Source organism: Monocercomonoides exilis (genome assembly GCF_001643675.1).
Source record: "Monocercomonoides exilis strain PA203 chromosome Unknown scaffold28-1221067, whole genome shotgun sequence".
Lineage (NCBI taxonomy): Eukaryota > Preaxostyla > Oxymonadida > Polymastigidae > Monocercomonoides > Monocercomonoides exilis.
Window position 1 is genome coordinate 873,291 of NW_027150573.1, and position 25,547 is coordinate 898,837.

At 36.8% G+C, this 25,547-nt stretch overlaps 6 protein-coding genes across 6 annotated transcripts; 4 read left to right on the forward strand and 2 right to left on the reverse strand.

Annotated features, from left to right (window-relative positions):
- Window positions 1-1,900: 1,900 nt before the first annotated feature.
- MONOS_12512 (putative histone acetyltransferase MYST1) lies at window positions 1,901-4,203 on the forward strand (the record flags this gene model as incomplete). Its single annotated transcript, XM_067865140.1, has 10 exons — window positions 1,901-1,962; window positions 2,037-2,219; window positions 2,271-2,368; window positions 2,457-2,759; window positions 2,836-3,024; window positions 3,213-3,348; window positions 3,552-3,633; window positions 3,735-3,849; window positions 3,927-4,045; window positions 4,131-4,203. Exons 2-10 carry the CDS (start codon window positions 2,048-2,050, stop codon window positions 4,201-4,203), a joined length of 1,287 nt encoding a protein of 428 aa, XP_067725764.1. The 5' UTR covers window positions 1,901-1,962; window positions 2,037-2,047.
- An 820-nt stretch (window positions 4,204-5,023) lies between these two features.
- MONOS_17729 (putative HAUS augmin-like complex subunit 2) lies at window positions 5,024-5,898 on the reverse strand (the record flags this gene model as incomplete). The annotated part of the gene is made up of 6 exons (XM_067870677.1): window positions 5,024-5,131; window positions 5,205-5,313; window positions 5,361-5,493; window positions 5,538-5,607; window positions 5,661-5,750; window positions 5,797-5,898. The coding sequence occupies 6 exons, from the start codon at window positions 5,896-5,898 to the stop codon at window positions 5,024-5,026; spliced, it is 612 nt and encodes a 203-aa protein (XP_067725765.1).
- A 60-nt stretch (window positions 5,899-5,958) lies between these two features.
- On the forward strand, window positions 5,959-7,482 carry MONOS_12511 (pre-mRNA-splicing factor SYF2; the record flags this gene model as incomplete). Its single annotated transcript, XM_067865139.1, has 5 exons — window positions 5,959-6,306; window positions 6,371-6,623; window positions 6,708-6,775; window positions 6,846-6,973; window positions 7,062-7,482. The coding sequence occupies 5 exons, from the start codon at window positions 5,959-5,961 to the stop codon at window positions 7,258-7,260; spliced, it is 996 nt and encodes a 331-aa protein (XP_067725766.1). The 3' UTR covers window positions 7,261-7,482.
- Window positions 7,483-7,690: 208 nt separating this feature from the next.
- On the reverse strand, window positions 7,691-19,034 carry MONOS_12510 (putative polyketide synthase PksE; the record flags this gene model as incomplete). Its single annotated transcript, XM_067865138.1, has 2 exons — window positions 7,691-15,924; window positions 15,964-19,034. The coding sequence occupies 2 exons, from the start codon at window positions 19,032-19,034 to the stop codon at window positions 8,187-8,189; spliced, it is 10,809 nt and encodes a 3,602-aa protein (XP_067725767.1). The 3' UTR covers window positions 7,691-8,186.
- A 511-nt stretch (window positions 19,035-19,545) lies between these two features.
- On the forward strand, window positions 19,546-22,679 carry MONOS_12509 (putative DNA-directed RNA polymerase III subunit RPC3; the record flags this gene model as incomplete). Its single annotated transcript, XM_067865136.1, has 7 exons — window positions 19,546-19,799; window positions 19,895-21,225; window positions 21,467-21,527; window positions 21,660-21,783; window positions 21,983-22,066; window positions 22,203-22,355; window positions 22,472-22,679. The coding sequence occupies 7 exons, from the start codon at window positions 19,546-19,548 to the stop codon at window positions 22,616-22,618; spliced, it is 2,154 nt and encodes a 717-aa protein (XP_067725768.1). The 3' UTR covers window positions 22,619-22,679.
- A 439-nt stretch (window positions 22,680-23,118) lies between these two features.
- MONOS_12508 (uncharacterized protein) lies at window positions 23,119-25,416 on the forward strand (the record flags this gene model as incomplete). Its single annotated transcript, XM_067865135.1, has 1 exon — window positions 23,119-25,416. The coding sequence occupies one exon, from the start codon at window positions 23,119-23,121 to the stop codon at window positions 25,291-25,293; it is 2,175 nt and encodes a 724-aa protein (XP_067725769.1). The 3' UTR covers window positions 25,294-25,416.
- Between the last annotated feature and the right edge of the window lie 131 nt (window positions 25,417-25,547).

Genomic DNA, 25,547 nt, shown 5'->3' on the forward strand with positions numbered 1-25,547 from the left:
AAAGGATTAAATCCATTTTGCGATACCTCAACTGTTTGTTTAAGTCAAACATTGGCTTTTGAAACGGATGAAAATCATTTTAAATAAAAATGAAAAATATTTTTTTATATGTGGGTGATCATTTTTAAAGTCATATTTTTACATTCAAAATTTTCGATTCAAGAATTTCTTTTGAATATGAATTCATAGTCACTAAAGAGAGAAAAGGCTTAATAAAGACATTTGAATATTAATTTCAGTTGATTCACTTAATCTTGAAACTGGTGTGATAAATTAAACATTTGAATTAATAAGCTCTTTTCAACGACAAGCATATTTTGAAAAATCTGCAACCAGAAAAAAGTTATGATTTTTAAAAATAAACACACATGTCAATGAATTTTCACAAAGACAAACATCCCGAAAAATGTTATGGTTTCAAAAAATAATTGAACATATTTTGGTGATAATTAATGAATCCTAATTTTTTAGATAAAAATTCGGTGTGAAAATTCGCTTCGAATATCAATTAAACATCACAAAATAGTTTTACCAACTTTCAAAGTTGTTTTTTTTTATGAAGGATATTTGAAGCATTAATTTTTTAGTCTGTTTTCATTTTTTTTTTAAATGGAAAATTCATATCCAATTATATATTAAACCAATAAAAAGTAGACATTCCGAAAAAAGATATGATCTTTAAAATATACACCCATTTAATATCATATTTGTGTGTTGAAATTTATTGAAGCAATCTGATATCCTTTGGATTTAATTTTCATGGTTCAAAAGCACACAATCATTATCCACTGCTTATTTTGATATCAATCTGATTCAATTTACTTTTTCCGAACCCTTCATTTTTGACTCCGTCTCAAACTTTCAAAATGAAACGGGTGATAATAATGGAAATCTTAACTTTTTTCAGAGTTTTGATTCTTCAAAGGTTTTATTTCTTTGGAGATAAAATATTCTTTCCTAAAAAAAAAAATCATGGTAATCGTTAAAAATGAAGATGTCTGAGATTCAATTCGTCAAAAAATTCACTTTAAAGAGTTAGTTCACTTTAACTGCTTTTATGTTCATATTTCAAAGTGAATTCTCAAACTGAAATATTTGATTGAGATAATATGGATTCAAAAACAATCACTAAAATATATTCAGTCAAGCTCGGTCATAATCACAAACCATTTTGCCCGATTTTTTGAGATTAATACAGAACTTGATTATAACCGAATCATTTTTTCGTTGGAAAGTATTTCTGAATTTTTTTCTTGAAGATAAACAAAGAAAATTTTCAATGTTTATTAAAATCCACACATTTGTTTTGATTATTCAATTTTTTATGTTAAATGAAATTTTTTATTCATTTTAAAGCAGAAAAAATCAACTTTCATTTTTTCAAAATTTTCAAAATAGACAAAAAAAATCACTTTTAATTTTTCAAAATATGTTATTATTCACGATTTTAGTGTGATTATAACCGATGAAATCACACATAAAAAATGCAAAATTTATTGATGCACAAAAAATGTGATTATTTGCGATCTTGATTACAACCGAAGTGATTATAACCGAGCTTCACTGTGCCAAAAAAAATAGAAAAAGAAAACAGATTCTGTTGGAAAAAATAAAACTTTATTCCTCGTATAAAACTTCAAATTTCGAGATAAATATCTGAGCTATAAAAAAATCATTATTGTGAACAATTAATTAAACTAAAATTTAAAAAAACACACAAAATCGTTTTCAAAGTTAATAAAAAAAGAGTTTATTTTCCTTTCAAATTGTTTTCTCAAAATATGTTCAAATATATTTATCACATTTTGATAAAAATTATTTTAAACCAAATATTACTAAATAAATATTTTCAAAAAAAATTTGAGAAAAAATAACATTGACCGAAATTAGTGAAGGGTATTTGATCAGTAATTTTTTTTTTGAAAAAATTTTAGTGACTGAAAATTGAATATTGCGATCCATGTATGCGCAGATTATTATAATGAGAAAGAATTGAAAAATTGGAAAAAACTTTTTTTTGTACAAACAATCAAAAGCACAATTTTTGATGTCTCGCACAATTGATTCTGACGATGCTGAAACTAATTCAAAATTTAAATATGAAATTGATATGAAACTTCCTTGCTTTAGTCAAATGGAAAAACGATATTTGTTAGCAACTATTCTCGATCGTACAAATACAAAAGGGGAAGAAACATATTACGTTCATTTTGATGGATGTATTTGATCAATATATTTTTCCAATTTATTGCTCGTTTATTTATTCAAAGATAATAGGCGTATGGATGAGTGGGTTACAATTGATAAATTTAAGCCAGGGGTGAAACCAATTTTTGATGGAACTCGAAAGCGTGAAGCTCAAAAGAAGGTTTGCCTTTTTTCTTTTGCTGAGTATACTTTTATTGGAAAAAAATTCTTTTATCAAATAAAATTATAATGGACTGATGAAAAAATAGCATCATGAAGAACAACATTCAAATTCTCATCCTGAATCTCGTACAGATGACCTTGAAGGTGGTGCCAAAGGTGAAAACAGAGCTAAACGAGCAAAACGTAGCGGAACCGGATCTGGAATGACATACGAGCCATTACCAAGAAATATAGATCGAATTTGGTTGGGAAGATATGAAATTGATACTTGGTATTATTCACCATATCCTGCTGATGTTCTTGGAGAGGAAAAGCGAAGCGAAATGTTATACATTTGTGAATATTGCTTAACCCCGTTTAGAGTTAAAAGAAGTCTTGATAGACATATGGTTTGATTATCTTTCAATTTTGAATGTTTTTTCAATGAACGATATGAATTATACGAATTTGACATTTGAATTAAAGACAAAATGCAAAATGTTATGTCCTCCAGGTGATGAGATTTTCAGACAAGGAGAAATCAGCATGTTCGAAGTGGATGGCTTCAAACAAAGAGTTTACTGCCAGAATCTATCACTGATCTCCAAACTATTTCTTGATCATAAAACAGGACCTGAGATTGCTGATATATTTTTATTTTACGTTTTAACTGAGGTGTGCTTGAAAAGAAGGGAATTACTGAAGTTTGAATTATTTTAAAGAAAATATCTGTGAAGAAATAATTGAATATGTTTATTTTGAAAGGCTTTTCATCTTTTTGTGTGTTATTTAAAATATGTATTAACATTAAATGAACTTAATCATCTTCATGAATTTTCTTTTCTGTGTAATGAATGTAACAGGTTGATAAGCAAGGATGTCATTTTGTTGGTTATTTTTCAAAAGAAAAAGAGTCAGAATCAAATTTTAATCTGGCGTGTATTATGGTCCTGCCTCCATACCAGCAAAAAGGATATGGACGCTTTCTTATTTCGTTTTGTATGTGCTTTCAAATAAATTGAATGTTTTGTTTTGTGTTTGTTTTTGTTTTATTTTGTGTTTTGTCTCTCTTTTATAAATTTGAACAATTTTTGTCGATCATTTTAAATTATTTTTTCTCATTCATTTTTTTGTATTTTCTTTTTTATTTTCCTTCATTTTTTTAAAATTGACATTCTAAACCAACTATTGAATGATAAAAGCATATGAGTTATCAAAGAAAGAAGGCAGAGCTGGAACGCCGTTAACCCCTCTTTCAGATTTGGGTGTTTTATCGTATTTTAAGTATGAATTTCTATTAGCTGTGAATGAATTTTTTCATTTTCATATTAAACATTCACATATTTATTACATAAATAATGAATTTTTATTATAATTCACATAAGCTATTGGAAATACACAATAATTCAGGTTCTTTCTTCGATGACCGGTCCGATTTCTGTGAAGCAAATCTCAGCAATCACTTCAATCACAGTCGATGATATAATTCAAACAATTAAGGTTTTTTATCTTTGTGTTAAAATTTCTAACATCATAAAAACAAAATCTTTTTATTTCTCATTAAAAATTATTATTAGCGTTTTCAATTATTGAAATATGTGCATGGAGATTATGTTTTTGATTTATCTCCAGCAATTTTAGAAGAGCATCATCGACGAAGGCCGAAAATCATTCTTAATTCAGAAAATTTGCATTGGTTTGCTGTTAATATTTTTGCTACTCTTATGAAACAATCATATTTCTTTGTTAAAAAACCCCCTCTTTTATGTGAAATATAATAGGTCTCCACCTGTTTATTTACAGACAAGTAAAGAAAAAGAACATTATAAATCTTCAAGAATAAGTACCATTTAGAGCTAATGGCTCATTATAACGAATTAATAATTAATTTTTTGTTTAAGAATTTTGTTAAACTTTGGTATGTTTTTTTGTTTTTTGTATTTTATATTTTTTAACATTTTGAATTTTATTTTTTTGTTTTTTTGCATTGCTTGATTTTGTTGAAATTTAGTTTTTACCAATATTTATAAGTTAGCTTTTTGAATGATTTATTTCATTCTTTTTTTAAAAGGCATACGTTATTACGAACAAATGGAGTACGTTGTTCGAGTAAATTGGATGCTCTTATATTTAGAAACCTCTAAATAATTTTATTATGAATTGTAATTCAGTGAAAAATTGATAACGGATGCATATTTTGTAAAAAATAAGTAATTTTTATGTTTTGAAGTTGATTATCATCAGCTAAAATCTTGTTAAAGATTAGTCTTTCTTTTTTCAATGATAATTTGCTTTTCACAAACTCAATACAAACATTTCCCCACATATTGAATCACATATTTTTGCATTATAAATGCAACAACACTTACATTATCGACAATTAACTTTATTTTGTACTTATCACGCAAAAAATCCATTATTTCAATAACAACAAAATCATCATCATCATCATCATCAAAATATCTTATTTGATAATTGAGGAGAAATAAACAAGAAATTAAATAAAATCACTAAAATTTTTAACATGTAACTATTGTAAAACAAATATTCTTAATAAAAAAACGCACAATCACAACAAAAAATATAACTTCACAATATTGTAGGTTTACAATTTAACTTTTCCAAATATGCAAATCAATTGCTTAAATTCAGAAAGTTATTTTTAATTCGAAGCTCAAACTTCTTCATCGTTTGTTGAAATCAAATCTAAGCACTGCTGAACAGAATCGTGATATTGATTTTGAAAGGTTATCAAATTTTCAATTTGTGATAAAATTGATGTCTATTTTTTTTTTTTTCCATCGAAACATTCATTTCATAATAGAGAAAATAATTCTTTTTAAAAATGAACAAACCATTTCCAACGGAGATTCCATAAATTGGAAAGCCCAGATAATTTTCTTGAAACTGTCACAAAGATTGGCGAGAATTGTTGGTATTTTCATCACCATTGAATTGAATTCTCTTTGAAACAACATCATTTGAAAAAAAGTTAAAAAAGATCTCCAAACTCTTGTCCTTCTTTCCCCAATGAAATCCAATTCGACTGAGAAGAACGCTGTAATATGATACTTATTTTATCTTTTTTTGCCAAGGTTTGCTTTAAAAGTTCTGAAACTTTTGACACCGCACTTATTTTGCTCACTATTTACTTTTAAAGTTCAGAAAAATAAAAAATATTCACAAACTTATCGATGATTCTTCACAAAAATCCGCAGTCTTTTCTTTTAATCGTAATATTTCAATCATATTATTTTGCTGAAAATTGATTATTGTGAAACTATTTAAATTAAAATAAAAGTTTGCAAAACCTCAAGAAGTTCGGCTTCTTTTTGTAAAATGAGCATCTGAATATCATATAACTTATCTTCTTTTTTTATTTCCAATTGATTTGATATGGCCTTTAGCAAAGTGTTGAAGATTCAAAAAGAATTTATCTGTTCAAACCAATGGAATTCCGCATTTTTCTGCTAAAGATAAAGCAGAATGAACTCCACCTGTTACTATTGCTGTTGATTTCTGGGGTTTTGAAACATCTTGAATGTTCATTATGACAAATTAACAAAAAAGTTTGATTCACATATGAAAGATGGCATTATTTGATCAATTATGAATAATAATACCGAAGAAAAAATCTCAAAGGAAGTTACAAATGACAATTCAGAGATATCATTAAAAAAAATTAAAAGGCCATCTTCTTTTAGCGATGATAGCTCCGATGAAGAGCTTGATTCAATTAAAAACAAAAAATATGATCTCGATGATTCTTCAAGCGAAGACAATGATCATAAAGATGAAAGTGGAGAAGGAGGGGAAGAAAAACATATGACAGATGATTCTGATGACTACAAAAGTAATTCTGAAGATACATCTTCGGACATTTCAGAATCTGATGATGAAACTTTGGACAGACTAGAACTTAACAAAAGGAGATTATTCGAATTGCGCTTGAAGATGGCATGCACTTAAAGCTATTTTTTATAAAAATAAAATGAAAATATATTTGTTTTATTTTCTTTAGAATGAGGAAAGAAAAAAAATCCGTGATGTTATTGTTGAAGAGGAGTTAAAGAAATCATTGCCTTTTTGGAAACAGGAAAAAATTAGAAGAGCAAAAGAGAACCAAGAAAAACAAGAGAAACTAGCCGCTGCACTCGAATCAGGTGAGACTATTGATCCATCTCTTATGGAAGAAACTGCTCTTGAAGCTGGACTTCGAATGAAGCAAGCGAAAAAACGAGAAAAACAAAAGCAACTCGATGGATTTCACCGAGGTTTGACAAAAAAAATCTCTGTTTAAAATTCATCTATTTTCTAACAACATTTTTTTTTGAATTTCTCTTAAATCGATTTCAAAGATTTTGTGAATTATGAAGCAACCAGAAAAGCTTTCAAAAAGAGATCTGAAAACCTCTTTGTCGATTTGGTATGTTTCATTTCTTATTTTATTTGCGCTTTGGAAATATTTTTTTCTTTTTCTTTTTCTTTGTCAAAAGGATGAATACGAGAGAAGAAAGCAAAATGAATTGACCTCAAGCACCGCATCTCTTTCTGAGAAAGGTCAAGTTATTTTACCAGTTGATAGAAAGCGCGTTGATGAATTTATAAAGACTTTGAATAAAGAGTATGAAACTCAAAATTTTCTTTGTAACTGTCAAAATTTTTATGTATATAAATCAAATACCAAATTATATATTTATGCAATTTTACAGAGATTTACGAAAGGAAAAATTCCATCGTCATCGGAGATCAGTTGGGCTTATGGCTGGAAAGGATATAGACAAAGAAGCAGAAGAAGAAGTAGATGCAATACATGAAGGAAACAAGAAGTTTAACAAGAAGCTGCGGAGAGATTATGATAAGCACACAACTGCCATCAAGGAAAGCCTGGAAAGAGGTACAGCTGTATGAAATAGTTGGTCCATTTGAAGCCAAATGTGTTATGATATGATTAATTCGGAGATATAAGAACACTTCTGATTTCAATGATTGAGGAATGCGCAAGCAGGCGATGAACTGAACTCGGGATCATTTACAGAAAACCTGCCATTCTTTAATGGGATCAATTGCCCAATTCATAATTGATTTTTCGTTTACTAACACATGTTTGTTAAACATGATATTGTGAAATCTAAGTCTTTGAAATAATTGCTTTCTATTTTTATTAACATTTAAAAACTGATGACAAACAATTGATTCGCATTGAATGTTCCCTAATGATTCAAGGGCTCAAAATTTTCAACAATGGTTATAATTTAATAATCGTGAATTCTGCAGCCTAATGAGTTACAAATTGCAATAGATTGTTTTGTAACATGCATTAAAGAAGGAAAAAAAATTGCTTTTGAATTATGTACAAAATACAGCTGTTTGAAATAAAGGTGAGCGTCAAAAATCAAATAAATACGATATGAAAATACATAAAAGGTAATAAATCCATAGAGACTGATTGTAAGAAAGACATTCAAAATAAATAATAATTTTTTAGAATAAATTCCCTCAAGCTTGAGGGAAACAGCACTCGGAAAACTCTCAAACCAAGATGATAGTGTTTATGAACATAACAAACATAACATTTCTTGCTAAACGTGGAATCCTTTATCAAATCCCAATAAACAGCAACATATTAGAACTCAAGATTGCAATGACGCCAATTTACAACATATCTTTCAATAACATTCTTAATAAACAGAGTGGATAATAATTATAAGAGAATTCAAACAATAAAAAACAAATGAACAAAAAAACATAAAGTTAAAATAAAACATAACAAAATTAAATATTAAAATAAAAAATAGAATAAATTCAGGTAAAAAAATTTGGAGCAATAAATTATGTTAGTTTTGAACTTCTTCCTTTACCAATTGTTCAAGTACTTCTCTGTCGGTTGCAAAAGTCAATATCTCAATCCCACTGTTTACTGCTCCTAATGTTGCTTTTCCTTTTTCAGTCGCATTTGGTGAAGAACGATTGTTCATACGGATAATAAATTGTTGTATCTTATGTCCTTGTTCTCCTTGTTCTTTCAAACGCATTATCGATTTTGAGAACATTGTAGACAATGTTTTTGAAGGCCCAATTTCAATAACTCGGCGGATGCCGTTTAACATAAAGGTGTTTTGAGTGTCAATCCACTGTACAGGTGATGCAAACTGATATGAAAGTGATTCCCGAAGAAGCAAGCGTGCTTTTTCATTGTTGCTCATAGAGAGCCAAGGGGGGTATGCATTAGACGATGAGGATGATTGTGAATTCTTCATTCCATGAATAAGTACCATTTCGTTGACACTCGGATCTACAAGTTGTCCAACAGCTTCTCTCAAATACGGTGAGTTGGTGACTGCTATAAGCTGGCGAACGTAGCTCAGAGAGAGTGAGAATGTTTCCTTGCTATAAGTGTTTGTGATAAATTTGCCTATCAGACGATCAGCGTATGCGAAGGCGTCAACGGAAGGAAGCCTCGAATCCAAGAAGGAGCGGAAGAGAGGGACAACTTTTCTCAGCACACTCGAGTGGAAAGGCATGTCAATACCTTCAAGGGGCATTACAGAAGTGGTGCGAGGTAACTTGATTGGTGTTGATGCATAGGGATATGCAGAAATTGCTTCGTAACAGAATCGATCAATCTCACTGAGGATTGATTTTGCGAGCAACTCTTCGTCGTATTTGAATGATGAATCTTCATTTTTCTTCCGGGTTTGCTCCTCAACGTGTGTAAGTACAATAGAAAGCTGCCAGATAGCATACTTCTCACCAGATACGACATATTGATCATTGTAAACATTGTAATTCACGATCTGTAGAAGTCTTCCTCCGCATGAGTTGACAGTGCATTCAATAACATTCTTAAGATGTTCGATCTTGAACCAAGGAGCCACACGCATTGGTGAAACAGCAGCCATTGCATAGTCAGTCATGTGCGTGACAGGATCACGAGGAACACAGCTCTGCATCACCATTCCTCGCATGAAGCACACCATTGCCATTTCTTCTGCCGAGGCAATTCCTCCCATCGCTGTCAAGGCGCAATACTCGCCCAATGAATGACCACAGAAAAGATGTCTATTAGAAAGGTCCTCTTTGATTTGCTTGCTATTTTGATGGCTTCTCAGGCAGGCCAAAGCAACATACTCGTAAATGATGATGATAGGCTGAGCAAAGTGTGTCATTGAGAGAAGTCCTGTGGGAGAATGGAAGATAAAGTGAGGTGTGTCTGGCGCAACATTCGGGAAAGCACGTGAATTGATTGTTGGATCAACTGAATGCACTTCTTTCATGACAGCATCATCGTTAGTAATTCTGAAGTTCATGTACTTCTCGCGCAAAATCCTTCCTTTTTCTCCATCAGTGAAATCAATTTTGTATTCAATTGGATTTTCTCTCACAATTTTCAGAATTGAAATTCCAAGCTCCTCCATAAAGTGGGCATCACATTTGTCCCATATTTCTTTGGCTTCTGGATACAGTTCATATATGTCCATTCCAACGCCTGCCTTCAATCCTGATTGGCCTGTGAACACGTAAGCAGTCAATGGCTGCTTCTTTTTCTCCTTATGTTCTTCAAACTCCTTTTCAGGCAAAGACTGCGCTTTCTCAGTAGCTCGCTCAGACTGCTTGGTTGATGCTGTAGATGCACTTGAGGCGGTACTTGTGCCACTTGTAGTTGCTTCTCCTGTTTCGGATGGAGTAGACTGTTTTGGTCTCTGGAATTTTTCATAAAACTTGGCCAGCATGCTCCGCGCCAGCTGGTCGGACGATGGTCCCCTCACAAAGTCAACAACAGGAATGTCAACTTTCACTTGCTTCTCTGTCCAGTTCTTCATTTCAACAGCTGTAAGTGAATCAAGACCATATTGGGAAAGTGGAACATCTATTGATATCTCTTCTTCTGACGATATACCCAAAACGCGAGCAGATTCTTTGGCAATTGCTTGAGCAAGGAATGCTACAGACTCCTCAGGGGACACTATTGTCCTCAATGCTTCTGCTACAGAAGCATATTGTCCGCTTTTGCTCGTTGAAGACGATGATGTCGATTCAGTCGCGCTGCCACTTTCATTTGATTTTGATGTTTCGCTTCGAAGCTCAATTTCTCTGTCGACTTGTTCTTTTATGTACTTAAACCGTCCAGTTTCTGCGAGCGATGCCATGAATGCAAATAGAGGCTCCCAACTAACATTGAACACGCCTACAGTCACAGGAACTGAAAGCGGATGATTGAACACACGTCTTGCAGCTCGTATGTTTGTTAGAGACTCAGCTCCATCAAAGAAATGCGATGGATGTTGTGCTTCATTTTCAGGTCGGAGCGAAAATGGACGAAGGCCCATTGGCAGCTTCTTGAATGTTTCTGCCTGAAGCTGTGCAAGTGATGCGCTAAGAGAATGATGACCAGCGTTCTCTTCGAGGAATCTTTTCCGTCCAATGTGTTCATCCTCAATATCAGCTTGTGCTTCAAGACATGTATGCAGAATTCTATTCGCCCAGTCTGATGAAAATGCTCTGAATCCAAACTGTCCCATATTTGCTCCAAGTGTTGTTGTGTTTCGATGAACATACCCAACTCCACCAAGCACTCCCCATTGCACAGAAATGCATGGAAGTCCTTGTGATCGTCGATATAATGAAAGTGAATCAAGAAACATGTTTGCTGATCCATAGTTTGCCTGTCCGTGTGTACCTACAACAACATTCAAAGAAGAAAGAAGCACAAACATTGTGATAGGATCATTATTCCTAACAGTGTCCTCGTGTATCAGCCATGCGCCAAAGGATTTTGGACCAAGAACCTCCCAAAACGCTTTATCATCCAGATTCATCATATACCCATCATGCAAAAGCATAGCACCGTGAATGACACCAGTAATTGGAGGCATTGTCTTTCTTATCTCAGCCAACATTGCACGAGTTTCCTCTGGTGAAGATGCATCGCACTTGAATACTCTAATATCAGCACCATATTTCTTTCGTAATGCTTCAAAGTGCTGTTGACGCGTTGAATCGCCCTTTCCTGAACGAGAAGAGACAGCAAGATACTTTGCTCCTCTTTTCAATAGTCCTGTGGCCAATGAGAGAGAGAATCCAGCTGTACCACCTGTCACAAGGTATGTCTTTGTTGCATCAATATAGTTTCCTTGCGACTCTGCTCCAATGACTCGGCGGAAGTGTGGTACGCAGAGTGATGTATATTCATTTGATGAGCTTGTGCACTCACCGCACAAAGGAAGATTAGAAGAAATCGGAGCAATCACAACTTTCCCCACATGTCTACCATCTTTCATGAACGAGTAGGCATCTTCAGCTTGAGAGAGTGCAAATGTGGTGACAGGAGGTGGAACAAAAGAGTTTGAACAAAGCAATTTAGAACATCCATCAAACACCTCAGATAAAATATCGTCATTATCATAAATGAATTGATCTATGGCTACAACTCTGTATGTAATATTGGAAATGAATGGAAGAAGAGAAACCATTGTTCCTTGATACAAGTCAACTTTTCCGATTTCAACAAATACTCCTCCTTTGCACAATGAAGATAGTCCAGCATGTATCAGCTCTTGCGACGGAAGAGAGTTCAGAACAATATTTACACCTTTTCCATTTGTGATCTTTTTGCATTCTTGTGCGAATGCAGGTGATTCTGATGAAAGAACATATGGAACTCCCATCTTTGAAAGATAGTTTCGCTTCCATTCTGATCGTGTTGTAACAATTGGAATGGCACCGAAGTGTCTGCATAGAGATATGGCACACAATCCAATTCCACCGCTTCCAGCATGGATCAGCACATAATCACCTTTTTTCACCTTGGCAACAGTAACCAACGAATAATATACAGTGCTCATCTCCAACCCAATGGCACCAAGTTGATCCCATGAATACTTACCATCATTTGGACATAATCCAACATTCTTTTCGTGTACAACCGTGTACAGGCCACAGCACTCCCTTCCAACACCAAACACTCTATCGCCAACTTTCACACGAGTCACGCCATCTCCAATTCGACGTACTATTCCAGCAAATTCAATACCCAAGTTAGAACCTTGCCTTGCATTCTCTGGAAGCTGCCACGTCCACATCATCACATCTCGATAAACAACACCAGATGCTGCCACTTCAACCTCAACTTCTCCAGCTGGCAACTCCGCCATTCGGAAACGCTCTTCAAGACATAAAAGATTTTTCCTTGGTGTTGTTAACGTGTAATAAGATTCAGAAGCTCCTGTGCAACTGGATGAAGATGCAGAAGAAGCAGAAGCAGAAGCAGAAGCAGATGAATTTGAAGATGGTGCAAGCGGAATACTTGGAAGAGATTTTTCCACAAGTGCTAATTCTGAGCTATCGTGGAATTGAATAAGACGCTGTCCAAAGCATTTGTTACCTCTAACTGCAATTTCTGTCTCGCATAGTTCAACAACAGCAGATGTTGGTGCTTTTATTGATGGAGAGCTTCCTTCTTTTTCGGCCTTTTCCTTTGCATCAAGGGCTGTTGAGCTGAGAATACCCACAACTCCACTGACTTCAGTGCTTCCAGGACATCTTGCAATGTCGAGCGAACGAGGATGAACGGAGTCGAGCTCGTTGATAATGGATCTGTTAAGTCCCCATATGGTTGACTGCCCAAGACCAACTTCACCTTTCACCATTCCCTGTGAGCGTCCAGTCACACACCACACTCCTTCTGTCACTCCCCAAGTGGTTATGTGCGAAGAAACAGCTGGTGTCTTTGAAGCATCCATCAGAGCATGCGCCATATACAATGGTGAATAAATATTCATTTCAAAACCATGTTTCACTTCATCTTCAGTCTTTGCAACACATGGCAGATCAAGTGACCAGAGATGGACAAGTGCAACGATTGCAGGCAACTTCTTTTCTGTCACGAGATTGAAAATGGAATCATAGCCATCACGCTTTGTTGAAGCATCAGGAATATATATCGCATAAAAGTTTTGTAGAAATGCAGATATTTCTTTCTCATCAAGCAGAGATCCATACGGCTTTTGTGGATCATTTGGAAGAACATTTTGTGAAGATGCGCAAAGTTGATGAAGAAGCGATGCAGAGTCACTCTCTTTGGCATTCGGAAGTGGTGAATGTGTTGCTCCAATGACGATATGGCCATCCCGAAGAAGAGAAGAAATGAGTCTCCCTGAAACGAGGTTCCTATCTTCCACAAATACAACGCATGTTGTTGTTGCCTTGGATTTGCCTGCCTCAGTTGCGTGCTCAATCCATTCTTGTTTCTTTTCAGAGAAAAGAGCGATTTGCTTGTCAATCTGTTCTTTTGGTAATTGAGATGCCTGTGCAACAGTAACACCCAAACGTGCAAATATCTTCTTTTGTTGAGAATCACCTTGAATTCCAGCTGTCCATTCATTAAATACATGACTTGATGAAAACCCAGTCTCTTTCAATATATCTCTCCACATGTCCGGGGTCAACAATGGATGCTGTCTGAATTTTGTATCTTTGAGTGCCCACCATCCGTCGGTTAATCCAAAGACAATATCAAGCCATTTCAGTCCGCTCAAAGCTTCGAGAAGTATTAAGTACCCTCCTGGCTTGAGAAGCTGTTGAATGTGAGAAAGTGTAGCAGACAGATCAGATGTGGCATGAACAACATTCGCTGCAATGATGATATCCTGTGAGTGTGGCTCAAAGCCTTGCTCTACTGGAGAATTCTCGATGTTTAACGTCTGGAAATTCATGAAAGATGCATAGCGAGAGAAACGTTGTTTTGCCGTTCCAAAGAAAGATGCTGAAATGTCGGTGTATGTGTACGTTGTGGTAAGCGGATCCAAAAACTCCATCAAATATGCAGTTGTTCCACCAGTTCCTGCTCCAACTTCAAGAATTTTCAGCGGACAATCACTTTTTGTCTCTTTTAGCACAGTTTCTTCTTCAGAAAGTCCAGCTGCCTCTTTGTTCTTCTTCTGTGCTTGCACCGCTGCAACAAGCCTTTGCAAGACACCCTGTGTCACATAGTTCAGTGTACGCACCTCTCCATCGTCTCTGTAAACAGCATCAGCAAGCCCTTTATCTTTAAAGATCAATGTGACTGCATTTTCACCGTCCACAATCACATCTTTCATCCTTCGCCCAACATCCATCATGAGAGTGGTAGAAGGGCGCATTTGAGGGTATTTTGTAAGAATCTCAGCAGCCAATGCGTTGCAGTCTTCGTTGTGAGGAAGTGTCTGCGTTTCATCATGGAAGAACGGTGCTAATGGAGCTATAACATAGTTTTCAATGAAGAATGTGGGTTCAGTGTTCGCTTTTTGTTGAGCTTCTGGAGTTAATGACAAAGTTAGATATCCAGCCTCAGAAAGATAGCGGGATAGAAGCAAGAAGAGTCTGTGATAGAACGGAAGAATATTTACGGATTCAGCAAGTTGTTTCACTGGAATAGCTTTGATTGCAGAAACGTCAATCTTCTTTGAGCGAATCAGCTCAGCTTCTTCTTTCCATAGATTCAATTTTGATCTGAAAACTTCGAGAATAATAGCAACAGTAAGCGTGTTATTCATTGGAACAACAACATCTGCCATTTCCTTTGTCTGAAATTCTGATCCTATTCCGTTCATCATCGCATTGCATTCTTCTAAAAATTGAGCGTTGTCAAGAGAAGGAAGTCCTGTGGTATTTCCAAAATCTTTGTCCAGTTCATCAAAGGAAATTATTGGAAATGCAGCTGATTTCGATTGTGTTTCGCTCGATGAAGATGGCAGAGTTGCAATCTGCTCCCATTTGTGTTCAAACATCGGAGTTTCTGCTCCACCAATCATTCCCAGTTTGCTTCCTCTTTTTCCTGATTCCAAATATCGAATAAGAACATCCTGAAGAGATCCATACACTTTTCCTTCGTCATCACAGCATGTCATAGACAGTCGCCCAGTGATTGGATCCTTGCGAGATAATGACCAGCAATGTCTTGCCGTCTTTGGCACTGATCTGATAAAGCTCGCACGCACAGCCTCAACAGGGAAGAATGCACCTCTTTTCTCTCTGGCTGACAGACCTGACTGCAAGCAGGAGTCGAGGAAAGGAGGATACATAAATCCCCACTTCCCGAGCTCTTCTTCGGTTGTCTCTGGATTGACTTCAATGTAGGCAAGTGACATTAAAGGATTGTCTCTGTCATTGATCCAAATTCGTCTTGTAAGACGCAACTGGCGTTTAAGTTCCAGTCCATCTGTCCAAAGCTGGGCGAAGAATTGGTCGATTGGTATTTCGATAGGGCACATCTTTCTGTACGCATCGAGATCAATTGTATCAAACGCTTGACTTGGCTGCGAAGGAACAAAGTCTGGCTGAAGGAGCGGGATTGTTGTTAACTGTTGCTTTTCTCTCTTAATCACTTCCTCTTCAGCTTCCATCACAACAGCACAGTGCAACGTGAACTCACCTTTTGGAAGAACACGAGAAGATAATGTGACATTGTATGCATTAACTGTAGCAGAACGGGAGCCTGGCTTGTGGATAGGATCAAATGAAATATTCACTCTGACCGTTTCTCCTTTGTTCATATAGAATGCATTCAGAAACTGCACATCTCGCAGCCAGAAAGGTCTGTCTCCAAATACTCTTCGTCCACAAGTCAATATACACTCCACAAAAGTCACTCCAGGAACGACAATGTTTCCTTGCAGGCAATGGTCCAGCACCCACGGGATGTGTGATGTAGATATATCACTCTGCCAGCAAGGGTTGAGTGTGTCTTGTCTAATTCTCGCAATGGGGTGTCCATCAGCTGGACCCAAACGATGCTCATGTTGCATTGGAGACTCATTCCAGCACTGTGTTCGTGTCCATGCGTACAATGGCAGTCCTTCAACAAAGCAGTACTCACTCACATCCTCTTTTGCAGACAATGAGGACTCTTCGAACAAAACACGTGCTTTTCGTTCGTCGTATGTGTTGTATGGCACAAACACAGACTTCTTCAAATCCAAATTGTACCCAAGACAATACACGTTTGCCAGGGATCGCAGCATCAGCATTCTTTCATTTTCAGCTTTTCTCAATAGTGTTGGAACATAAATGAAAGGCTTTCCTTCCGAACCCATAATTTCTCCGAGGAATGTTCGAAGCACGTTGTGGGGCCCACATTCCAAGAATACCCATTCGATTTCCTTTGCAGAATGGCTTGATCCATCTTCCTTTTTATCTTCATCTTCCTCGTTTTTTACTGAATCCTCGTCTCCTGAAGAATCTGTAGACGTTCGCCTAATCATCTCTAGAATGGCTCCCATAAATTGTACAGGGTTACGCAATGATGCCCACCAATACTCTCCATCCATTTTCACTTCCTTTTCCAAGGGTGTATATGTTGATACAAGTGGTGTTGAAGGTCGTAGAGGTGTGATTCCTTTCAGCCCTGAAATGATCTGATCGTGAACAAGATCCACATACTGTGAATGCATTGGCTCGTCAACAAGAAGCCTTCTGACACGAATTGATGATTCTTCGTTTTCAGTTGCAACTCTTTCCACTTCGTTCATGTCTTCAGTTTCGCCTGAAATATTCCAACGCGTTGGTGCGTTGTGTCCTGCAATATCCACTTTCTTTCCTTCAATCAGAGATAAAAGATCATCTTTCTCGCCAGTGACAGCAGCCATATGACCCATTCCGTTGCAGAACTTTTGTCCTTTCGAACGCTCCCATGCAACGCGAGTCGCATCTTCAATTGATAAAGCTCCAGAAACATGAGCAGCAGCAATCTCTCCCAGTGAATGTCCGACAATGATATCAGGCTTCACACCAGCGGCTTCCATCACTTTGTAAACGCAAACCTGGATGGCAAAGAAGATTGGTTGAAGATATTCCACTTGATCTACATGGGATGTTTCCTCTGTTCCTGTGATAATTTCCTCGACAATTGAATATTCTGCTCCGAGTTCCTTCAGGCAATTGTCTATTCTATCCATCCATTCTCGAAATACAACATTTTCTCTGTATAGTTCTCTTCCCATTCCGTACCATTGCGATCCTTGTCCACAGTAAACAAGGCACAGCTTTCTCAACTTTTCAGTAGGTGTTAATGAAGCAAACCGAGTTTGGACAATTCCTGTATCTTTCTCGTCATTCACAAAAGCTCTAAGTTCTGCAATTGCTTTCTCTTTTGAGTCAGCTACAAAGGCAAGCCTACACTGCTTGTGTTGTGTTCGATGGCAGCCAAGTGTATATGCTACATGCTGTATTGGTGCCGATGATGGCATTTCCAAATAATCTGCAAGTCGTTTCGCTTGTTCTTTCAATGACTCAACAGAACGAGCAGAAAGCAGAAACAGTTCATCTCTTTCGATTTCTTTTACACCACTCTTCACATCTTTCAATCCTTTGCCTCCTCTGTATTCTTGAATTACACATCCACCATTCGTGCCTCCAAAGCCAAAGGCTGAAACAAGTGCAGAGCGAGGAACTTCTGGCCGTAGAGGAGCTGGGAATTTTGTTGTTGTTGTAACTATTTTCATGTTAAGCTTTTTCAAGTCAATGTTCGGATTAGCTTTTTTCACATTTATTGTTGGAGGAATAACTCCATGCTTCATCACCATAGCCATTTTAATCAACGAAACGATACCTGCTGCAGGTTCTAAATGCCCAACATTTGACTTTGCTGAACCGATGAGAATTGGATTTCCAGTATCACGCCCAATATTAAGCACAGAACTAACTGAGCGACATTCAATAGGATCTCCAACAAAAGTACCTGTTCCATGAGATTCAACATAAGTAATGTCAGCTGTTGATATACTAGACTTTCTCAGCACTTCTCGAATCACAACAGCTTGCTGCTGCTCAGATGGAGATGTCATTTGTTGTTGATAATGGCCATCCGACCCAACGTGGGTTCCTCTGATAACTGCAAAAATTCGATTACCATCCCTTTCTGCATCAGACAAACGTTTCAAAAGGACCATTCCACATCCTTCAGATCTCACGTATCCATTTGCTTTTGCATCAAATGCCTTGCAATGTCCGTCTGGAGAGAGCACTCCAAGTTTTGAAAATCCAATTGAAATTTCGGGAAACATCATTAAATTTACTGCTCCGCATAACGCTGAATCGCATTCGTGAGTTCTCATCGACTGGCAAGCACAATTTAATGCAACAAGCGTTGAAGAGCAAGCAGTGTCTACAATGAATGAAGGACCAATAAGATTGTAAAAATATGATATGCGATTTGCAACGATTGAAGTAGAAACGCCAGTTTGTGTGTGAACATCAATCGTATTAATGTCCGGAAATTGTAAATGTGAATAATCTGTTGCAGAGATTCCAACAAAAACTCCAGTTCGACTTCCGCTCATCTGCTCAAGTGCAACTCCTGCATTTTCGAAAGTTTCATAAGTAACTTCTAGCAATAGTCTCTGATTTGGATCAAGGGTCTTAGCTTCTCTTGGCGATAAATAGAAGAATTTCAAATCTACCTCATCGATATTATATCCTTTCAAAAAGCCACCCTTATCTTGAATAGATTTACCAACAAGTCCAAGGTTTTCCGGATCATGGAAATATTTCCCATCCCAACGATCCTTTGGAATATCAGTTATTGCATCATAACCTTCAAGAAGCAAGTTCCAAAACTGTTCAGGTGAGTTTGCACCCCCTGGCAAACGCGCACCAAGTCCAACAATGGCTATTGGATCCTGGGGCCCCAATAAATCTTCAGAAATCATAAATATTCGCTCGCAAAAATCTTTACAGATCTTAACACCCATACAAACTATTTTCAATCGAAAAATCAAAATAGTTATGTGATAATCATTTTTTGTTAATTTTAAACTGAAATGCAATATATTTTCAGACTTAAATGAATAAAAAATTGATATGGCATTAATGATCATAATTTATTTGAATGGAGCATAATGATTATCTCCTGGCTTCAACAATTGTCAATCATTATTTTGGAGATGCTGCAGCAGTTAGTTATTTTTATTATTATTAAATTTGTTCAATTTTGTTTAGAAAATTGTAACATATTTGCTGAAAAGACCAAAACGAACCGCTTACGATGTAGTGTTATCAACTGGACTAAAACAGGAAGTAGTTCAACCAACGATACTCACTTTAATTAACCATAATATTGTAATTTTCGAACTATCACCTCTTCCACCTTCAGAAGGTAAAACGTCCCAAAAGCATCCAATTTCTTTGTCACTTTTATCTGCTGATTTAACCGCAATACTGATGCGCTTACGCTTCAAATCGTTTTCGTACTTCATTTTACAACAATACGGAATGCTGTCATCTCTTCTTTTTGATGTCTTTCTCGAAAAAGGAAGATGCTCATTTCAACAGGCTGTTTCTGCTGTTGTCAAACAACGTCCCGATCTTGCTGACCAAATAATAGGACATATGAGTCGAGGTGATGGTAATGTTGTTGATAAAGCCTTTACGGCTCTGACTGCAAATCATTTCTTGATCAGAAGTTCTTTATCGAAGTTTGTTGCTTTAGTTTAAAATTAGCCGAAATCAATGGGAAATTTTTTTTAAACATTATAAATATATTGTTTTGTTTTGTTTTGTTTTGTGTTAGCTTTGATTCGACTCCACTTCCGGATGTTGCTTCAATGTCTTTTCAGACTCCATCTTTTGCGACCCCTTTCTTTGCAGCTCCAACCTTTCCAACTCCTGACTCTCAATCATCCACTTCATTGCCTACGCCTCCTCCAGAAGGAGGTTCATTTTCATACACTCCAGCTGCTCCAGTTCAATCGTCGCAATCACTTTCACCCCACAGCGCTTCTTCTTCTTCATCCAAGTCATCGTTGGATCAATCCGTTGCTTTTAAAGAATCATCTTCTTCATCTACGCTTTTCCCTACAGCAGCAAATGATGCTCGGCAAGCAAGCTTATCTCCTTCTTCGTCTTCTGCTTTTTCCATTGCTTCTTCACTTTCACCAGCACCTCATCAATACCAGCCATCATCATTATCACTTTCTTCCTCTTCAGTTACTTCTGCTTCTTCTTCAGTTTTTTCTTCTCCTTCACCTTCTTCTTCTCCTCGACCGTCTTCTGTAGCCTCCACCTCGTCCACTGCTTCATCTTCCCACATTCCTCTTTTCCGAGTGAATTACTACGAGTTCAGCAATGTCTTCTTCCGCCACCAGCTGCTCACTCCTTCATTCGGACTCACTTTTCTCCCAGCCACCGCCACAACTGACCCAAAGGCTCTTCTGTCCTTTCTCGCTATTCAGATCCTCAGCAGGCCAAACCTACCGTTCCGCTTGCTTCCGTTTGAGATGAAGCTTGTTTTGGACACATTGTTTGACTTGGGAGAAGGAAAAGGAGAATATGACGAGTCTGACAAGCAGGTTGGAGCAGCTGGGCAGATGGGGATGGCTGGAGGAGCATTGAGACAAGCAGCACTGGCGAAGGAATTGGGTGCACAAGGGGGCATTGCAGCAGGAAAGGATAAAGCGAGTAGCGGAGCAGGTGGAGAATCTGGAAAACAAAAGAAAGGAAGGAAGAAATCGGAGGAGCCGAAGAAAGCGGGAAGAGGAAGGAAATCAGAGACGAAAGACTCCGGCGCTTCCTTATTGAATGAGATTATCAACAACGAGCTGCATCTTGATATTGGTTCCGGTGCAGGGATGGGCGCAGCAGGTGTCATATTGGGTGGGGTGGGTGGAGGTGGTGGTGGAGGTGGAGGTGGAGGTGGAGGTGGAGGTGGAGGAGGATCTGGTTACTCTGAGAAAGGAGTGGGCGAGACATCACATTCATTCACGTTGGAGTCGTTCTGCACTGCGATTCAGCAGAACATTTCGAGGACGCCAGCGGAGTGGGAAATGCTGCTTCGCTTTTTGTGTGAAGAGCCTCCTTTTGTTCTCGAGATGAAGACAACAACACAAATCGTGTTTTCTGTAAGTATGTTCAAATGGAAAGTGTTAAAAAAAATTTTTTTTGAGTCTGTGATTTTATTTTGGTTTTAATGTTTTCGTTTTGGCGATATTAATTTTATATGAAATCGTTGTTTTTGTGTATATTGTGAGAAAACGCATTCACTTTGCTTTTAACTTTTTCCTCCTTTTATTTTAATATTTTGAAATTCTCATTTTTTTTTTTTTTCTGTTTTTGTGATTGATTCAAATTGTGAATTTTATTGAAGATTATCTTGCTCTGAAAACAACGCTGAAGGAAAGGCTTCTCGAAGACTATATTCTGAAAGAGTATGTTTCTCTTTTGAATCATTGAATTCACTCATTCTATTGCTTGATATTTCAAACTTATAATAAATGACTCATTTATATTTATTTATTTATTTATGTGTATTTTGCAATATGTTCTTGTGTTTGATTCAGAATTCGTTTCATACACACCACTGCCAATTCAGATGAAGAGAATGCAGCAGAAAATGATTCAAATGACGATGCCTTGTGTGTCTGGCGTATTCTTCGCCGCGGAGATTACATCACATCAAAAGAAGTGTGCAAATCCAATCGAGTTTAACTTCTATATAAGTTTTCTCAAATGATTATTGAAAATAATTAAAAATAAATTATTTTTTTTTTTTTTTTTGACAATTAATAAAATGAAAATCACTGAATTAATTCATTCATCTTTCATCTGTCCATTTTTATCAATAATGCTATTTCTCTTTTTCTTTTACATCTTTTTTTCACAGATTTCTGAAAAAGGCCTTCTCAATCTGTTTGATGTGAATCGCTTCTTGTATCAACTGATGACTAACTCACTTATTTCTTGTCAGGTTTCTCTTTCTTTTTCATTCCAATTTCCTTCATCTGAAAAATTCATCCATCCAAAATAATAATAATTCATCTCTATTTATTCTCATTCTTAATTTTTAATTTAATTTTCTGCTTCATTTTTATTTAAATTTATAGGAAATCCCACAAACATCAGAATATCGCCCTCAAAAAACAACTTATTTGTGGAGACTCTCATTTGACGATGCTGCTGATACCATCCTTCAAAAGCTCTATTTTTCTGCTGCAAATCTTCTGATTAGATATTGGAAAGAACAGTCAATTCTGAAAGTTTGTTTCAAAAAAATTTTTGTATAAAATTTTTATCTTCTGATAATTATTCGACTGTTAATCGATTTTTCACTTTGATTTCACAATTTCATTTCAAAAAATGAACTTGCTTTTAGGCACTTGGAGATTCAATCACTTCAACTACTTCTGCAATTGCTCTCCCAGATTCACAGCGCTTCCAACAAATGAGAAAAGCTGTGATGCGTCTTGAAGCCGACCTTATTCGAATTGACAAATGCATAATGATCCTTCGCGATTTTTAGTGTTCTAATATTTCACTTCACTTTAATTTTTAAAAATAACAATAAAAATTTAATTCTTTTACTATTGTTCCCATATCTCGCATAATTGTTGATCAACTTAAACCAAACTAAAATACAGAAAATTCACGAAAAAGAAAAAGCTTCATTTTAGCATTAAGTATGGAGCTGTCGATTGCATTTTCGTTTTTAATTTATTTTAAAATTTTAATGTGTATTTGAAGGTTATGAAGCAGTCAAATAAGAGCAATACTTTAGGAATAGATCGAACTTTTGTTTCTTCTTTTGAGAAAAATGTTATTGATGTTTTACTTCAGTTACCTAGCATTCATTCAAACGAAAAACAATTTGAATCATTGCTTAAACAGTGGAATCGACGCGCTCAAGAGTTTACAAAAGAAGGGAATGATTTATTTCTCAAAAATCCTCAATTCAAATCTTTGCTTCGGGGAAAGCGCTTAACTGACAACGACATCACCGAAAATCTTTTTTTGTTACTGAAAATGGCAATTTTTTTAAGTTTGCAATCCGAGGAAGCTGATGTTTCGTCAACAATTATACAACTTTATGAATCGGAAATCATGGTTGATGAAGCATCAATTGCATCCCTTTGTGGAGATAAAAAACAACAACTTCAATGTTCTCCAGACAGTGAGGAACTTTTTCAGAAACTCTCCGATTCTTCCTTGTCATCAATTGCCACAATAATTTCACGAGGAGTATATATCCAGCCATCAATTGTAGAATCGATCATCGAATATTCTTTCAGTACTTTTGGAACATTATCGCGTGCATCTGGAAATGGCACTATAAAATATCCGTCTTGGCCTTTGATCGCTCTTCTTCTTTTAACAAACAACATTACACCTGAGACTTCACCAATTCTAACAAACTACGCACTAAATCCATCGTCATTTCTTTTTCTTGTGCGCTTATCTTCTATCACGCACTCACAGTTCCATCCTCTGCCTTTTATCACACATTTGTATCTGTCTCATGTATCTATTCGCGACGAGGATATCTTTTCTGATGCTGCTTTGTCGTTGCTGCTCACGAATGCTGATGCCCAGCAAATATACTCTTCAATGCCTTACTCATCAATGGAGCAAGCTCAAAAGCAGCTGAGCATCCAACTTGAAGGGAATGAAGACGAATCCGTCTCAGAAAAGTCACTCACTTCACCAGTTCGGCGAGAAAAGAAGAGGAAAAGCAAAGTGGATGCAATAAATTCCAGCAGCAAATCCAAAATGACTCCAGTTCCTTCGCCCCTTCCGACAGCTCGTCCGCTCACCGCCTTGCAAGTAACAGAAAGTATTCAATCGCTGAAAAGGAAGAAGGAGACAGTCATTTCTGTTTCATACAGAACATACCCAACTCTTCGACATTCACTTGTTTGTACATCCTCATCTCGCATCCTCAGTTCTTCTTCTGCTGCTGCCCCAACTTTAAAAATGCCTCCTCAGGAGTTTTATCTGCGCATCCTGTTTTCCAACCATGTTTCTTCTTCGCAGCTCACAAGCGCTCTTCTTTCCACCCCTCTGTTTCACACTCTTGTCACAGAGCCGAGCGATGATGAGTCTGTAAAAGAAAGTGAGAAAGACAGCAAATCTGAAAAATACCCGGAAAAGCCGCTCGCATTGGAAGTATTAGCTCTTCTCCTGACACAGCTGGAAGGCTGGGTGAGGGCTCTTCGGTTGTCTGAGTCTTCCATTAGCAGCAGGCCAGACATCATAACACCTGAGCGTCTATTATCATCACGCACAGATCCAAATCCGATGATCTATGCTGTCAGCTCACTCCACTCGCTTTCTCCACCTCTTCCTCATTCATCGGCTGTGTTATCACTTGTCTCCTCTATTCTCGATGTGTTCTCGCCCACACTCATCAGACAGGCTGAGTTCCATCCGCTTGTCGCAAGAATGCGCAGTTCTGTGTCTGCCGCTGCGATTTCACTCCACTTTATGACAGATGTGAAAGGGCTGATTGGAGGGCTTGTTGAAGAAAAGGGATATTCTCGGTCGAAAATGAACGAAGCTGCCTTTGCAACAGATGCAACATCTGGATTGGCTGATGAAAAGGAAGGAAAGAAAGGAGAAGGGAAAGAGTTTGACTTCTCAGCAGTGCCAGAAGCCGAAGACTATCTGTGTGTGTTGGCAATGCATTCGCTTCTTCCTGCGCAGTCTGCAACAAATCTGATGGTCAAATATGTTGGACCAGACAAGGAAAACAGCACAGCCCCTAGTTCAGAAGGTGCCTCTTCGTCTTCCAAGCAGCAGAGCTGGACTGTGCAGAGCCGCCCATTCATGCTTCCCCCGCAGCAGCTGATTGAAAGTGGAGAGTGGTGGAGAGAGAAGAGCTGGTGCGACACAGTTCAGTGGGCGTCTGCAGAGCTGAAGGGGGAGAGGATGTTCATCAGAGATGCTTCTGCCAGCAGTGCGCTGACGGCTGTGACGCTTGTGAGGCAGAGCGATGAGGCGATTGTGCAGACTGTTAGAAAAAGAGTGATGAAGGGACAAGAAGGATCAAAGAAGTCGAATGATGGAAAAGACAATGATGCTTCTGGAGACAAAGAAAAAGGAAACAATAGAAATGCTGTGCTTGAGAGTGTTATTGCTCAAATAAAACCTTCTGTTGATTTGCCGCTTGTTGGGTATGATGTGATTGAGATACCTTTCTGAGACAATTCTCGTTGAATTGATGCCTTCCTTTGCATGATAACTCTTCCATTTCATCTAAACATTTCACCTTCAAATCATTGTTTTGCATCAAAATAAAAATAATAAAATCAGGTTGATTGTTAATTTTCTTTCTTTCTTTTTTCTTGAATTTAAAATGGAATTATTGCTTTATTAAGCAGTAACGATGAAAAAAGCTGCTCATAATAATAATAATAAATATGCCTTGAACGAAAAGCAACAGCTGGAGAATAAAG